General features: G+C 37.1%; 1 protein-coding gene across 1 annotated transcript in view; it reads right to left on the bottom strand.

Moving 5' to 3' along the window:
• Window positions 1-17,571, bottom strand: part of LOC134535042 (uncharacterized) — a 168,431-nt gene that overhangs the window by 42,538 nt on the left and 108,322 nt on the right. Inside the window, exons 62-75 of the mRNA XM_063373878.1 lie at window positions 16,894-17,037; window positions 15,911-15,989; window positions 15,094-15,336; window positions 14,027-14,310; window positions 12,559-12,714; window positions 11,177-11,476; window positions 10,029-10,212; window positions 8,808-8,964; window positions 7,514-7,595; window positions 5,736-5,916; window positions 4,845-5,052; window positions 3,788-4,071; window positions 1,796-1,986; window positions 803-970 (exon numbers count right to left, since the gene is read on the bottom strand). Coding sequence (XP_063229948.1) covers window positions 803-970; window positions 1,796-1,986; window positions 3,788-4,071; window positions 4,845-5,052; window positions 5,736-5,916; window positions 7,514-7,595; window positions 8,808-8,964; window positions 10,029-10,212; window positions 11,177-11,476; window positions 12,559-12,714; window positions 14,027-14,310; window positions 15,094-15,336; window positions 15,911-15,989; window positions 16,894-17,037 — 2,661 coding nt within the window. The remainder of the gene's footprint in view (window positions 1-802; window positions 971-1,795; window positions 1,987-3,787; window positions 4,072-4,844; window positions 5,053-5,735; window positions 5,917-7,513; window positions 7,596-8,807; window positions 8,965-10,028; window positions 10,213-11,176; window positions 11,477-12,558; window positions 12,715-14,026; window positions 14,311-15,093; window positions 15,337-15,910; window positions 15,990-16,893; window positions 17,038-17,571) is intronic.

Here is a 17,571-nt window from a genome sequence, read left to right as displayed (position 1 = left end):
AATTCAACAAATTAAATAATTTAAATAAATACTCAGCACTCAATATTAATATTAACACATGATTAAATTAATAATAATTTTAGTAAAATAATCAATATAAATTTTAATTATTTACAAAATAATAATGAAATAATAATAACGCAAAAAAAAACACATAAGGGAACATAACTTCACTTATAAACATACACTCGAAAAAGTTTATTAACAGAATTTCTATCACTAATATTCACAATAAAAAAAATGTTTTTAATTATATGGACCAGTATTAAATATATGGATCAGTATTCAAGTACAAGATTTAAAAGCACATATATAATTTTTGTTTGTAGCCTTTTTCCGTCCTGTCAAATTTTGTTGCATGCTGCGTGAGCATCATATAAATTCACTCCAATAGTTTTTTTATAACATGCCTAAAGAAGTATAACTTAAAAAATTTTTTTGCATACACTTTACCAGTAACTTTCAGGAATCTGAAAATTAGAACAGATGCATTATCACCACCGCTTTGCCTCTACACATGAAGCCACAGGCAGCGCATCTTCAGAGAACCACAGTTAGGATGGTGTTGTGAGGCAGTCTTGAGAGAGCACAAACACACACACACATGTGCACACACATACAAGTGTGTGCACACAAAAACACATGTGCACACATACAAAAACACACCCAAAAAACACATGCATGTACACAAAAATGCACACACATGCTCACAAAATTGTGCGAAAAGACAAAAATGTGAACATGATTGCACACACAACGTACTATCGACTTTAACAACCAGTCGAAGCACACGTGTACTCGCCTGTTGGCTAGAGTCTGGTTGCTGGTGCACCCCAGCGCTCGGAGGATGAGTGCCTGCTCGCTGCTCACGTCGTAGTTCAGGAAGCGGTCCCACAGGAAGTTCCACTCCGGCTCTCCTCCCTGGCGCAGTCCGTGGCAGTACACCACGCTTTTGAGGTCGGGATCCACACTGGACCAGAAACACACGAGACCACAAAATTAATTTATGCCATATGGCTAGAAAGTTTAAAAACTATGAGACCTCCCAACATTTACATTATTGAGCATTCATTAACTCGCACGCTTCTGGGTATCCTGTTTCTTTTTTTATTTGATCAAATTTAAAATCAAATATTTAATTATTCAAAAAATTTACATATTTTTCTAATCAAATGTAAATAAACATTGTGCAAAACATTTTTTTTTTCACACTTAAGGTGTCCTAAAAATTTTATGCAGAAAACATTACAATGACAAAGAGAAAAATATATGAGACAATAACAGCGTTATGTAAGATGCAAGAAACTAAAAAACTGGGCAATTCAATAATTGAATTATTTATTTAATTATTTAATTATTTATTTAACTAGTACAATTTTAAGTTAGTGAATTTTTTTTATTCAACTGATTGATATAATCATAAAAATATAGTATTATGACTATGTTTTAATCATAATCCCAGATTATTTTTTCAAATAAAAAAAATTACGTATATTCTTCTTAGCTTCAAATATGTTTTAATTTGTCAAAATTAATTTTTTTGTGTCAATGGATTCCAATTGCTATATCTATTGGTAAAAAAACAATAAAAAAAATATTTGATTTGAAATATTGAATTTAATACCAAGTTATTCACAAACATAGAATATTTATTGTATGCTCGCTGATTCCTAACAAACCGTGAGAGCCAGCTCAGAGGTAATGTGCAAACACAAAGACCTGGGTCGCCAGTCCGGAGAAGCACAGCACGCGGCGAGGAGGAAAATGAGGGAACTTTGAGATGCGAAGAACTCACTTGTAGGTTTCGGGGCTCTGGACGAGCTTCTGCAGCTCGCTCCTCGCCATGAGCGCGCAGGCCGGCTCCTCGTAGTAGCACAGCCAGGTGAGCACCTGGTTCCTGTGCAGCCGTGTCACGTGACCGTCCGTGCCGTCTGCCTCCAGGCCGACGGAGGCATACACCTTCCGCAGCAGCTCGGTCACGTAGCTCTGCCGTCGCACACAGATCACCGGTGTCTCATCTTGCTTACGATCGCAAGCTAGTACACTACGTGCTTCAGGCAGGTAAGTAAATTCAATATGAGAGAGACAAAAAACCAGAAACTCTGAATTGAGAGGCTACAGAGGTGGGGGTCATTGCTCCAACGAACAAATATGATAAGACACACAGAAGTTGCAAAGACAGAGTGGTGAGAATGTTTTGGAAACAGTGATGTGGTGTGAGGGACAAAAGTGCTACAAGGAACTGTACAGGCTATCGGTAACGTAAAATTAATTCAATTGTGAAGTTTTGACCCTCGACACCACTGGTATTGGAACCCAAAACGCCATTGCAAGAAGTACACATGCTATTCAAATTGCTACCTAAATGACGCTGCACCATCCGAGTTCAAGCGTGATCTCGTTTCATAAACTGGTCGGATCAGTGGTTTTCTGTTGCGTCATTCTGTTTTGAGTGCCGGGCTAAGATCATTGGAAACTTCGAAATGAACCAACATTTGGGGTGGTCCATGGACAGTGAATTTGGATAAACACTGCGTGAGCAGTCATGTCCGGAATTTTTACGAACTTTATGCAGGTTATTTTAATCAGACTTTAATATTAGAGCATTATTTACAAAGTTTTACATCATATAATACAAAAATGCTACTTATTCTAGTGTTACAACCACTTCTCATGTGAAATGCACATATTTTAATTTTTTTAAATGCTTGTTTAAAATGCTTTAATAAAACGTTTTTATTTTTTCACAATTATTTCCCATATTAAAAAAAGGATTTTTCTAGTCAAAACCTATTAATATGTCAGACTGCTTTGATTTGTGATAAGTTGTAAACATCAGTATGTGTTTTCAGTATTTATTAAAAAACGAGGCAGTGGCTGCATGTGGTGCTATCCCGTGGCAACCGCATTAATAATTTGCTCGACGAGAAACAATAAAAACTCAACAAACATTTCTTCGACACTCCTGTTGTCGGAGATAAAAAAATGTATGCCCTTCAGTTCACGTGAGCGAATTATGTATAGTAGTCCCACGTTGACACAACGTTGAGAGCAATGATCCAAAGAGCATTCATGGAATAAGATCATTGGAGCACGGTTCGAAGCACAGAATTCAAAGTGCAGAATTATTAAACATTTATTTAGCTTATTGTTTCATAGGAAGACCTGTGCGAAGCTTCAACTAAGCAAATAAATCAATGCTGTTTAACATTGGATTTGTAATCACCAGGAAATTTACTATTAGTTTTATTTGTAACTTTGAAATATTGGAAGCCAAAGATTAACTCATGAAAATATTTGGTATTTTTTGCTATTGTATATGTTTTGCTTGAATAAAGTTGGTTACTTAAAAAATCAAAAGGTGGCCTTCTATATGCTTTTATGAATGCTCAATATTAATGTAGTGCATAATTGTTTTATAATTTTTATTGAATGATGTTATATATAGGGTTTAATTGGTTTATCACATAATCAGATCAAAGATTACAAATGTTGAACAATTTTTTTTTTTACTTCAAGCCTGTATTTTATAAAAATAAGGGTAATAGAGCTTCACTGAAAACAATATTCGCAATTCGATTCAACTTCGCGAATATTTCAAACATTTGAATTGATAATCGCTTTGCATCAAAAAACTAGTATTCGCACAGGCCTACTCATAGGCAAATGTTTTTCATTGCTTCACTTCTAGCCAGCATACAAAAAAAACACCATCCCAAATATGTAAAAGCACATTGAAATGAGAAAAAAAACGTAAAGTGGAAAGCATTGTAGCTCATCGGTTTACCTTGAAGTAGCCATGCTCGGTCACCCCTAGGCCCCTCAGCCGGGCGTCCAGGAAGGTGAAGGCGGAGAGCGCGGAGTACCAGGGCACGTAGTCGGTCTCCCGGGAGAGGTAGGTGGTGAGGTTCAGGGCCACCTCGTAGTCCAGGAGGCCGGCCCTCGCCAGGTTCAGGCCGTCGTCCAGCAGCTGGGCCCTGCTCACCGGAGGGATGGCGTGCCACTGGTCCCCGCTCAGCTGCTCCGAGATCAGCCGCCAGTTCGCGAGGTCGTAGTTCACCCGGTAGAACCCTGCCGTAAGAAAAATAAAAAATTATTTCCTTTGTGGGATTCCAATTTTCTTGAATCCAAAATTCCAATAAATAAATAAAAAATTAAAAAAATGTAACCCACCCCTCACTACAAAATCTGGGTATCAAGTTTGGAAATAAAAATAATGCACAAGAAGTAAAAGATATTAACAATGAATGGCATTGAAACTTTTAACCTGTTTGAATATTTGTTTCACAAACTAAGTTTTTAACATCAATACGCAATGTTATTTTAATTATATATTGCATAATTAAATACTAAAAAGTGCAAAATATACTGGGCAACAGTAATAGAAGGACTGTGTTATTTAGCAGGTGAAAATAAAATTACACATTTTTTTTTCTAATCAGACACAAATAAACATAATGTAAAACTTTTTTTTCACACTTTGGTGTCCTAAAAAATTGATGCAAAATACATTACAATGCGAATTTCGTGAAAATTAACACTGCTTTTGAGAAACATAACCTCGCTTTTTTCAGGTTCCTATTAATATTACTTCCATACAGAAACTGCAGATTTAATAATCTAAAATAAGTTTCAGGATTCTTATTTATGTTAATTACTTCACAAAAGATTTGCCTGCTTATCAGAATAATACACTCGCAATATTTATGGTACGAAATGCTGATTTCGAGACGTCCTTAATTTTCTCTGTTTCTGTAATAAGTACAAAACACTCCATAGTTCCGTAAACGGACGTCTAAATCTGATAATCCGTAGTGAGCGGCAGTACTCCCAGACACACACACCTGTCTGCTGGATGTTGAAGATGAGCCACTCGCCCGCCTCCGCGCCGATGTCGCTGATCATGCTCCTGGTCTGCGTCCCCCTGAGCCAGACCCTCGTCGCAGTCGAGTTGAAGCCGGCGGCGGACCGAGACGTGAACGTGAGGGGCACCCACCACCGGTACGTCTCCACGTCCTCCGACCGCTCGTCGCTCCACAGGAAGAAACGGGCCTGCCGACAAGCACGTGGATTCCAAAAATGCGGGGCAAAAAAAAAACTTGTAAAAACAATATTAAAAAGATAACATCTTAGTAATTTGGATTAAGTTTCTGTCAAATTGCTGATTGATTTTAAGGTTTTTAGTTACATTTCAGTGCTAAATGGTGTATTTACACGCATATTGTTTGTTATATGATGTATTTACATGCTTTACGGTGTTATTTACGTTTTATCTTGTTCCTAGTCATTGTGGAGTACAGCTACTTTTCGATCAATTTTCAGTATAAATCATTAGGGTAGCACTTAACACTTAAAACATAGGTATTTTTTTTGGCAACCACAAAGCAAGTATTTAAAACTCATCGGTGACAGTATTATTCTGAACTTTTACGCAACTGTTGGTTAAACTTTTGTTTGGGAGTTACTTACTGTCTCGGGCTCACAAAGAAATTAATTATCACCACCAAAAAATTCTCACTTTTATCTGCATTTAAAACACTTCTCTGTACAGTGTTTACGAATGCAGCGGTGAGTCCAAGGTTGAGGAGGTGGGGTGGGGTGGAGGTGGGGGGTGCTGAAACCTTCCTCGTCCCATTTGCAACTCACACCGGATAAAATTGTGATAAACTTCATTTCCTGAACCCGCTTCACAACTTACGGATCCACGGCAGAGGGGGGACACCCCGAGGACTGACCTGCGTGACGGTGGCACTGCGGTAGTTGTAGTCCCTGGTCACGGTGATGAGCGGGTAGCCCTTCTGGAGGCTCCAGCTGTCCAGAACGTCCTTCACGTCCACCTCGGGGAACTCCACGCTCGCGTTGTAGCGGCCGTGCAGGGCGCGGAAGAGGTGGTCGGGAGAGGCGGACGAATTGCCCCTGTCGCAACACGAACCGAGGTTCAGCGCCGTTGATGGTCCTCGGTGGACGACAGTGAACTTTTGAAAAAATGAGGCTGCCTTAGAACTCCTTGGTCCAGATCCTTTGGTCTGACACACGAACGTGTATATTGCCTTTCACCTGTGTTTTACTGGTAACAACCATGTTTTTTTTTAAGATAGAAATGATTTTCTTTGTTATTTATATTACAGTACAACCCTGTCTAAACCTTTCTGAAGAGGCCCAGGAATATTAACTTCATAAAAGTGAAATCTTTGTGATAAGAAAAAAAAACTTTTTAAGTTTGGGGTCCTAAATAAAAGTAATTTATTTTCAATAAAAATGGTACAATTTTTTTTTAAAAACTAATGTTCCATTTTAGTAATTTGGAAATAAGTTATTTGAATTAATTTCACTTGTATAAGTTTAGTTTCAATCTGTGAAAGTAGAATAATGTCTTACATTTTTTCCAGTGTTAAAGTGGCTGGCTGCTTGGTGTTATCTGCATTGTCTAAGAGGTCACTGACTATAATTTGGCTGACACTGAAATCTAAGTCAATATAATAATAATAATAATAATAATAATAATAATAATAATAATAATAATACATATTATTTTAACTTTTGAACTACATGATCTTTAGAGAGGAAAAATTAACCACATTAATTCAATACCTTTGTGGTGTTTGTTAAGAATGCTATTACTTATTGTCCTAAAGTAGAGTGATTAAGTTTAATACACTTACTGGTTTTTAACACGCTTTTATAAGCTTCATACGTATGTATGTTAGTATGTAACAGAAACTTTGAACATGATTTTGACCCCCTTCAAAACGTCGGATTAACTCGACATTTGGCGTACTTATCAAGGACCGATGACAATTAAATATTTTAAACAGACCCGTTATCCTTACTAGGATAATCAGGATTAGCGATTTTTTGTTTTCCTAAAACTGGTAACTAGTGTCTTTGCGCCAAGACCAAGAAGGGAAACTACCAGGCGCGCCGATCACCTATTTCTCGGATAAGTTACCGACTTTGAATAAGATGAAATTTTCGGAGAGGAAACCTGAGAACCGGCAATCTCATCCAAGGGAGGCAGCAGGCGTCCATATTGCTCATTTCTCGGATAAGTTACTGACTTTGAATAAGATGAAATTTTCGGGTAGGAAACCTGAGAACCGGCAATCTCATCCAAGGGAGGCAGCAGGCATCCATATTGCTCATTTCTCGGATAAGTTACTGACTTTGAATAAACATCAATGACTTCTCAATTTTATTGAAAATCATTGATTTTCATAGTAGGATATTGAAAATATTGTGTACTATAGTTCTTCAACATGCTTTATCGAATATATATTTTAAAAGCCGCCAATATCTACTCAAACTCACTTTAATAATAAATTGATGTAATAAAAAAAAAACCAACTAAAAAATGAAAAGTAAATAATAGTTTAAAAAACTAAAACACTTGCTTTTATAGAAAATCCAACTAAAAAATGAAAAACACATAATAGTTTTAATACCTTTGTGGTGTTTGTTAAGAATGCTGTTACTTATTGTGCTAAAGTAGAGTGATTAAGTTTAATACACTTACTGGTTTTTTAAATAATCTTGTAATCCTTGCTGGAATGTCTCATCAGAGAGAAAATGCTTTGTCATTCGTATCACAGCAGCACCTAAAAAGTAAGAGTTTATAGTGTAACGGAACTATTTGACTGGACTTCTCAGTGTTTACTGAGCCTTAAACACTCAGATGCCAGTATTAAAAGTACATAATACAATATAACAATTTCTTGAGACCACATTTAGTTATGTTAAGATGTAGATAAATAAAAAATAGAGCCAATAGAAGCAAGTTAGAGTTATAAAAATCTTCTCAAAAAGTGTAAAATCAGGTTACATCTAAATGGTGTGTTGAATTTACTGCAGCTCAGTGTCGGATTGTTAAAATAAAACTCTGAATTATAAAACAATATCACATTTGTGATTTGTATTTTGCAGTTTGCATAACATCAAAACATCAGTTGATACATTTTCCCTAAAAGTGTACACTGCATTTATAATGAGTCCCATTTTTCTGTAATAAATTTTATTTACAACTCTTTTTGATATGAAAACAAAGAGGCCATTCGTTTAATATGACTGACTGCTGATTGGATAGTTAGCCATGATAATTACAATATGACAATTTCACACATTTTATACTCATTTATTTATTTATTTATTTATTTGGAGCCACTAATTTTAAACTGTTTGATAAAATTATCATGTTATTTATAAGTAAGAGTCTGTAAAAAAAAGTACTTTAAAAATATCCCTACTCAAGTCTACCAGTTAACATGTAACTTCAAGTAAATTCTTAAAATTCACTAACTTTTCCCTGTTTGCGCCAACTTTAGCAAACCTGTACTAGTAATATTGTGGCAAAATATTTACAGCGTCGTTGATAGTTATTTAATTGTAAAAATATTGTATGGGTAATTTGCAACAGTTATAGCAGATGAGTAACTGTCGTACTATTTTTTTTATTTCTTAGTGTCATATATTTTGCATTGCTGGCTGCATGGATTTCTTTGTTAGTGGTACTGTTCAGGCCGGGTGTAAATGTTGAATTTGAATTTCCCGCCTGCAGCGTTGGAATCATGACGCTGCTGCTCCCACGCCATCTTGTGACCAGTTCGATCTCATTTTGTTTTCGTTTCGGTAGGTCGGCCGTGCGCGACAGCAGAAAGTTTGTGATTATTAATAGTAATTATGCAGTCCATTTTGTCGACTGAGCCCAGACAGGTACAGAATCTGTTCCACTATTAAAAGATCAGGCTCGCATGTACAAAGCTTGCAAATTTAAAAAATTAAAAAAAAAAAGAAAATAAATCAAGGCCGCCAACCTTTGCTGTAGGAAACGGTCGAGAAGAGCGTCCGTATCTCGGAGGGAGAGCCCACGTCTGCCGAGAGGGCGTGCGTGCTGGCCAGAGAGTCGGACGACAGGGCGGCCTGGTGGACGGCCGTCACGAACTGCTCGTCCAGCCTCCACGAGGGGTTCACCTGCGCTCGGGGAGCACGTTCGTCGTCAGCTTGTGCTGCCAACCTCCGGCCACATCCAACGCAAATCAAAAAAGAGGTCAACAAGCACTAATGAAGTTTATGCCAGATACCCGAGTCTAAAAGAATTATTAACACCACTTTAATACGGTGACGAGATAATCCATCCGTCAAGTAACTTTAAAAATTACACAGGTTTGCAAACCACTTAAGAGATATGAAATAAGTTTCAGGATTCATATTAATTTTAATTACTTACTTTCTTATTACAAGAGAGAGCGATATTTATCGTATGAAACGCTGATTTTGAGACATGTTCAAGTTTCTCGGTTTTTGTAATGAATAGATAATACTCCATAGTTCCGTGATTGGACGTCAAAATCCGCAATAAGTGGAAGTACTGCGTCAGGGATCCCACATGCAATAAATAAATATATGACTCTAGGGAGGAGGGGGGGGGGGAGCAAAACTGCCCCTCCCTGCCTATGCCCTTTATCACCATGCTTGTAAGTGACCCAGGTTGTACACGGTGTGACAAAAAAAAAAAAAAACACATTCCTAGCAGAAGCACCTAGGAAATTATGTTACCGCCACATTTACATCTTTAATACTACATGAACGTATAATTAATGAAACGTTCTGTTAAGTTTTGATATGCTGTTTCAAAAACACACTTTAGAAAGTAAAAAAAGTGGGACACCACAAATTTTTTTTTTAGGATAAAACTACTGTTAGATTATGTTAGTTAAAAACTTAAACATTTTAAATTTGATAGCACAACTCATATGATAACCAGAAAAAACACTACAACTCTAGTTAATTTAAGTTTCAGTAGTAAAGTTAACCAGGTAATTTGACATTGAATAAATTTTATAACAAATTTTTTTTTACTGCATTCAAAATATTGTCATTAAAATGTAGTTATGTAATAATAAATCAAGTAAAACAAGGAAGTTTAATGAGAGCCCGTGCTTGAAAATAAAATAGTGAAAAATTATGTCCCAGTTTAGGTAAATATGCAGATTTTAATTTACCAAAAATCATATTTCCCATTTTGTACACATTACCTCAGCCGATGTGAAGTACTGGAAGTATCTTGCGAATCCTTCGTTCAGCCAAAGATAGCTCCACCACGCGGGACTAACCAAGTTGCCAAACCATTTGTGGGCAAACTCGTGCGCGATCACGTTCGCTATGCCTTGCTTGTAACTTGACGGCGTCACCCCATCGACGAACAGAATGTTCTGCTCCCTGTAGCATAATCACCTCACTTAAAACTTATCGGTAAGCTCAGTTTTATTTAAAGAGTTTCATTTCAAGACCTGATTTACATGATCATGCATTATTAAAGGCTATTATTATAATGATAGCATATGCTAGATTAACAAATTATGAGTAATCTGAAAAATTAGTTCATTCACAAACTTTAACAAGCAGAAAGATTTGACAAATCCTGTTTGAATTAGGTAAAAAATTATTAAAAAGTAAAGTTCACAACTGACAATTCATGTTTCCATAGGTCAACCAGAAAGAAAAAAAAATATTAAATGCATTATTTGTTTTAAACTGCTATAAATATAACCTCTACTTGAAACCACTGGCATTAACAATACATCTTTTAATACACATAAGAAACTGTTATTACATACGTACTTTAATCATATTTATTAAAAACCAGCACAGGCTAGTTAATTCCACACATGTTCAATCACACAATGCAAATTTTTTTTTTTTTTTTTACAAAAGAAAGAAAAATAATTCACATAAGGGTCGCAGCACATGTTATCAAACAAAAAACTAGCATAAAATGTGTGACACATAGCGAGTAAATACAGTATTATTTTTGTACTTTTAAGGGTTTGTTTATTTGTGAAATCTCTGAAATGTGTTAATGCACAGTGATTTTCACCAACGAATGTTAGATTTGAACGAAGCATTTTTCTTTCAAACGTATTGATTAAAAGAACCACCACGCACTGATGGCTGTCGTACGTTTGGTGCTTATGTAACAGCAAGAAACACTTTGCATACAATCATTTATTATAGGGTGTCACACTGGTGAAAGCCATTTGTTCACAATAATTGCATTGTCATCTTCACATTGCGTTGTCACGCTATTGTGATACCAGCATCACGCACACAAAGAGCAAGCAGTGGACTGTAAACTAACCAACGAAATCCTCTTCCTTCCCTGTGAACGACGCACTGCACCCACCTGTAGGTGACGAGCCCCCAGTTCTCCATGGCGCCGGCGCGGAAGTCCGGCACGGCCACCTGGTCCAGCTTGGGCAGGAAGTAGTCGAGGCCGGTGTAGCTCTCCAGTGCAGCCATGATGCTCGGGCTGACCTCGACGCTGTAGCGGGCCTGGGCCTTAACCGCCCCCCGCTGCCACGTGCGGAAGAAGCCGCCCGCCGCCGTCTCGTTCTCGAAGTCCGACACCACGAGCGCCACCAGGTACGTCGACATGGGCATCGGGGTGCGCTCGAAGCGGTCCCACGTCAGCCCCAGCTCGGAGCTGCGGGCGAGGGGGGAACGTTTACATGGTTCACATCAAGGACGTGTGTTTCTTTCAGCACATCATAAAACATTTACATAAACCACCATTTGTGTTATGAGGCACGATGATAGGTGAGACGCTCGCGTGGTATTACCTCTAAGCAGAATACTCTGGACTGGCGCACTGTCTTCTCATCATGCATAGGGCAACTACGAGATTTGGGCTGTAAGAATTACATTAAATGATGGAGAAATGATGATAAAGGTGTAATGTAAGACCCTTGAGTGCTTTCATGCCTAAAACTTAATCTGAAAACATGCGTTTCAGCCATCTTACATCTTACATAAATACAGTTCAAGAACTACTATCCACCCTTAGCGTATACATATGTAAATGCTTTTCGTAAACAGACAACAGTCTGATATCTTCAGCAGTTTTCAAATTGCATGATTTTTCACTAAAGCTCTGCACACTGTGTGTATGCCCGGGGAGGCGGGGTCATTAACTCCGTAAAATTTAAAAATATTTTTAGCGAAACCAAAAAAAAATACATTTTTTAAATTTGGGCCATTACCGGCAAAGACTGTTGAAACATTTTTTTGAGGACCCAGAAAATTAACTACCTGATGTTGAAAGTCTAAAAAATATTAAACTCAATACTAATGCCATTTACTGATTGGAGAAATCATGGAGTGACATGAAAGAATCTACACTGAAGAAAATCTGGAAAAATATAATCCTCAAAAATGATACCACTGGGCTAACTGAAAAACCAAAACTATTTTGTTATAATATCTATGTTGGTTGAGAATTTGCGTATTCAAGATTGTCTCACAGTCTAAATTTACTCAGTTAATTGAGACTCTACTACTGTATGGAATAAATAAATTTTGGACAAATAAAACAAATTAGTTGGATGGAGATAGCAAGTTTTTGACATGTGGCTACAAAAAAAAAAAGGGTACCTTCATTCAGGATTGTTTGATTTTGGGGGAGGCGGGGTAGGAGGGAGGAGTGGGGTGAGAGAGACACAGAGAGAGGGAGAGGGAGAAACTTTCCTATATCATTCCTCTTAAGTCCTTGACTTCTTAATCACTCACTCCTCCTCGACGCGTTCCACCGGCATGTTGGAGAGAGTGTGCCGGTCGGCCGTCCTCGCCACGTTGATCTGGAACGTGGCCTTGAGCGCCGGCTCATCGAAGCACGGGAACGCCCTGCGAGCCTGCGTCGCCTGGAAGTGCGTTGACGCCAGCCACCTGAAAACCGAACACAAATTTAGATATTACCTGATGGTAAAGCACAGGCCATTTGAATTACGAAGAGTATAAATGTCCAAGTGGACGTAATTTCCCCAAAACCCACCATGTTTCTACCAAAACTACGAGCTTTATTGCTCCTGAGTTAAAGCATACGACAACCTCCTTCTCTTTTGTCACCATCCCAATCCCAAATCTCAACTCCCTTGAGTCTAAAAATATACCGGAAATCTTGAAAGTTAAAGTTGGTCATATGTGCTCTGTGTGCCTCCCCCACCTTCACAATTATAAATTCATGCTAGCTTGAAACAGGTTGCAAAGATATTTGCACACTTTCATACAAACAATCAATGTATAATTACCAGAAACAAGCAAAAAGAAAACAAATACCAATGGAAAAATACCTACTAGATGAAATAATGAGGTAAAAAAGGATATGAAGGCTGAAGGTATTAAATAGAAGGCAGCTGAAGATTAACAGTCATGGAAAGACAGATAATAATTAAGGATAGTGGGTCAAACTACCTGCAAAATTGTAAATGAAAAAACAAACAAAAAAACACACTAATGACTAAATAAAGAAATCAAAAACTGTGATTTAAAGGCTGCAATAAATTATGATACTAATATATATTATTAAGTTATTTTTGGTTCAATAACATCTGTTCCTATTCTTTCTCTCTTCCCCCGGCTGTTAAGGGTATGCAAAAAAAAATTACTATTCGCAAATAGTTTAATATTCAATTCAAAATTTCAAATCAAATAGATTTTTTTTTTAATAATTGTTTAACAATATATGCACTAAGTGGGACTCATTAAAATAAAAGAATTAAAAATAAAAATGTAACATGCATAAAGTTAAGATGATTTATTGAGATATCTGGATTTGTTCTGCCTATACATACATTATTTTTATGTATATTATCTGTTGATAACAAAATAAAATTCATACCTAAAATTTTACTGGTTTAAGAAAATGCACTTCCACATTTCTCTATTTTCTCTCATTTTACACCTCTCTTTTATGGTCCTATAAATATTATTTCCCTTTTTTATTTTACTGTATTTTGAATAAATTTTTCTTGATATTCTGTATTCACTGTGTGATGAAATTAGATTAGAAAAATGTTTGATACTTGTAAATAATTTTATATTTTTTTAGGAAAAAAAAAAAAACAGGATTCGGAGAAGCCTACCAGCTATCAGCTCACTAAACCACTAAGATGTTTCCTGGAATGCAGAGTGACTTGTCTGTGTACTAACAAGCCAAGATAGATTAAAATAAACACAGCGCCGGGACACACATACACACCTCGTCTCGTTCCCTCGTCGGTACGAGCTCCTGTAGAAGCCGTACATATCATCCCTGAGGAAGCCCTGGTACTCCATGCTGACGACGTACTTCCGCCCCGCGACCAGCTCCTCGGACAGGAGGACAACGTAGAAGTGTCGCAGGGGGTCGCGCAGCTGGCCGGCCAGTGCCACGGGCGCCCCGTCGACGCCTTCCGCCACCACCGCCACGCTGGTCTCGTTGACGAGGATGTCATCCACGTGAAGGACCACTCTCGAGGTCGCCTCTTCAGCACGCACCGTCACCTGCGGGCCAGGGTTGGACTGGGTTAATCTAATTTTTATATATAAATAAATAATAAAAAGAAACAACACCTTATCAATGACACTATAAACATTGGAACTTGCTCCCAGGGTGTGCACAAGGAAAAAAATATTTCGTACCAACTTAGGCGAGAAAAAAGTACAAGATTTGAAAAAAAAAAAAAAAAGTACTAAATTATAATTTGTTATGGTTTTAACAATTTAGGAAGTTATTATGACATTGCAATGCTCTAACTTAAATATATCACACCAAACACACACATACATTCCATGGTTTTTAAAAATAATTACGCTTAATAATAAAACATATTGGAGTTACTGTAATAATATTATATGAAAGAAAAAAGTACTAGATCTGTAAAAACTTATAAAAGTACTAGATCTAGTACGAAAGTACTAACTGTGGACACCCTGCTTGCTCCTTAAAAAATACATAAACAATTGTAAACGTAAATAAATGTGCCATAATTGAGTGGAAATTCGCTGAAAATGTGTTTTGCTTATCGCCGAATAGGTACGTGGCAATCGTAAATAATTAAAAACAAGTGAATAACACGAGTTGAAACTAGACTGTATCTGGAGCGAATCACGAGCCACTTGCCCAGTGGCGGATCCAGGATTTTGTTTTTGGGAGGGGCTTGACCCGGCTGAGGCTAGGCTTTATCAAGGCAAAATCTAAAACAATAGTGGACCCAGATGCTTTTGGGAGGGGGCTTGAGCCCCTTAGCCCCCAACCCCCCCTCTTGGATCCGCTACTGCACTCGCCTGCACCCGGCCGGCGAAGGTGAAGTCCCCCGAGTCGAGCTGCGGCACCAGGTGGATGACGTAGCTCTCCGGCACCACCGCGGTCGGCAGGCGGTAGTCCTGCTGCTTCAGCCAGTCGACGACGGTGTCCCCGTGGGCGGACAGCCACCGGAGGTTCCGCTCTGCAGAGGCGACGCTGCTCTGTGCGGTTGCCGTGGCTCCGGCGCCGAGCTCCGCCGAGTTCGCGTCGATGAACTGCCTCAGCTGGGAGAGCATATATGTACAGTGTGAGTGAGTCTGCTCTAAAACTTCCAGCTTATAATTTTAATTTTTTTGTGAATTGTTGTGCCACTTGTAGACTTCTGAGTACGATAATACTTATGAAATTAAAAAAAAATCCTTGAATTATTTTATGTACAATTATCTTTCACTATCCCATTTCAAACATTTTGGGGGCATACCCAAAAGTTTGATTTCATCACAGAATTGATACACTTAAAAGTAAGACATATTAATTTATATTACCTTTTTCCATTTTAATACAAATCTTTCAGAATAACATATCACATTTATACATATTGATATGTAAGTACACATAATGTTTGCATAATAACACTTCAATAACCATTCATAATAACACTTCACATCCAATTGTCAATTTTTCAATAATAATAAAAAAAATGTTTGTAAAACTATCTGTTAAATTGAATTTTAGCAAACTGGGACTTAATTTAAGTTTGCAAAAGTTATATTTATCTAGAAAACATACCATCATATCCTGAACTATTCGAATAATTAATTTCTGAGGAATTTTAATTGAAATATGTTGTAGTATTACCTTATTCAATTGCTCTTCAGAAGAAATAGCTCCAGAAATTGATGATATTAGGCTTGTAACACCATTAGTAGAATTACCGCTAAAAAAGAAAAACAATGTTAAAATTAAATGTTTGATTTTTCATTAGACATATTTACTTCATTTACTTGGGAACATTTTAATTTTATTAAAATCATAACTGCATTTTTTTTATTTAGTACTAGGAATGTTGTGTTTAATTAATATATAAATAATTAGAAGTGTTTAAATAAAAAGCTTATTTTGGTTGGAGATGGGTGAGGGGGGGGGGGGGGAGGAGGCGGGGGAAGAAATGTCTGCATATTTTAAACTCCAATTCCCAGGAAATAATTACTGCATGTATTTACAAACTTATGAGAGTATAATTAACTATTTTTATAAGGAAGAGCGTATGGCTTACAAATATTTCCATTGGCAAATATTTTTGATATGCATGTAGCATATATTTATACAATTTCCATTGTTCTTCATATTAAGTACATACAAAAAACATGTTATAAATTTATATTCATGTTGATCCCTTTTGTATTCAGATGCTTACTTTTGAATACGAGATTGCTGCTTACAAAATTAGTAACACAGGGATAAACAGCTTGTTGACTGAGTCAGTTGATATTCATGAGATAGCTCAATGGCGTTTCTAGAGGAGGGGCAATGGATGCCACCCCCATCCCCTACCCCAATTGCATAATCCAAGGAAATTAAAACAACTGGAGATATAATATAAAATGCTTTACCTAGACATCAGAAATGCATCAAAACAGCATAAGGAGCAATTACATTTCAAAAACTCTTACCCCCACCCCCCCATTTAAAACTACCACCTAAAACCATCTGGTCAATCCACTTAAAACCTTCTCCCCCAAAAACCTACGCTTGGTCCACGCTTAGGACAACATTCACTTCATTATTTAGGGTGCATTACTACTAGATCAGGTAACACACCGGTCTGCGCAGATACTTACAATTGGATTATATCTCGGAAGCTGTTATTCAAGTAACTAATGGCAAAGTCCACACCGTAGTGGTTGTTGACAACCGAGCTGGTAACGCTTGATAAATCTTGCGATCTGATCCCATTGTCTTCAGTGATGAGCAGCCTTAAAAACCTGCAATAACCAAATATAGCCCGGCTTAACAAACACTTCTGTGTAGAGGCATCTTCAAAACCAACAAAAAATTCACATAACCTATTACCTGTAAGGTGATGATTTGTTACTTTAAACCTGTTATGTTACTGTATTTAATGAGCACATGATTATATACAAAAATTAAATTCAGAGTAAATCTCTGGTTTAATGAATGAAAAATAAACACCAAAGTAAATCAATAATACAGTGGAATCAAGATAATCTGAACAAGATAAGAGTGGAAAGAAATATACATAATAATAAAAAAACTTTGCAATCATTTAGCTAATCTGAAAATATGGTAATTTGAACAGGTTTAAGGCCCAATAAGTTCTAATAAGCATGACTCCACTGTATAAATATGAACTAATTTTCAAGTGACAGTGGAAGAAGCAATTTTTAACCTTAAGGAACACCTAGCTGCTTATTACCTTATAAATATACATAAACACTCAATATCGAAAGTTACATTAATTATTTCATTTTTATGACTAATTTATTTCAAGGGCTATT

This window comes from Bacillus rossius, chromosome 8 (assembly GCF_032445375.1).
Source record: "Bacillus rossius redtenbacheri isolate Brsri chromosome 8, Brsri_v3, whole genome shotgun sequence".
Taxonomy (NCBI): Eukaryota; Metazoa; Arthropoda; class Insecta; order Phasmatodea; family Bacillidae; genus Bacillus; species Bacillus rossius.
This window is presented reverse-complemented; position numbering and strand designations above follow the sequence as displayed.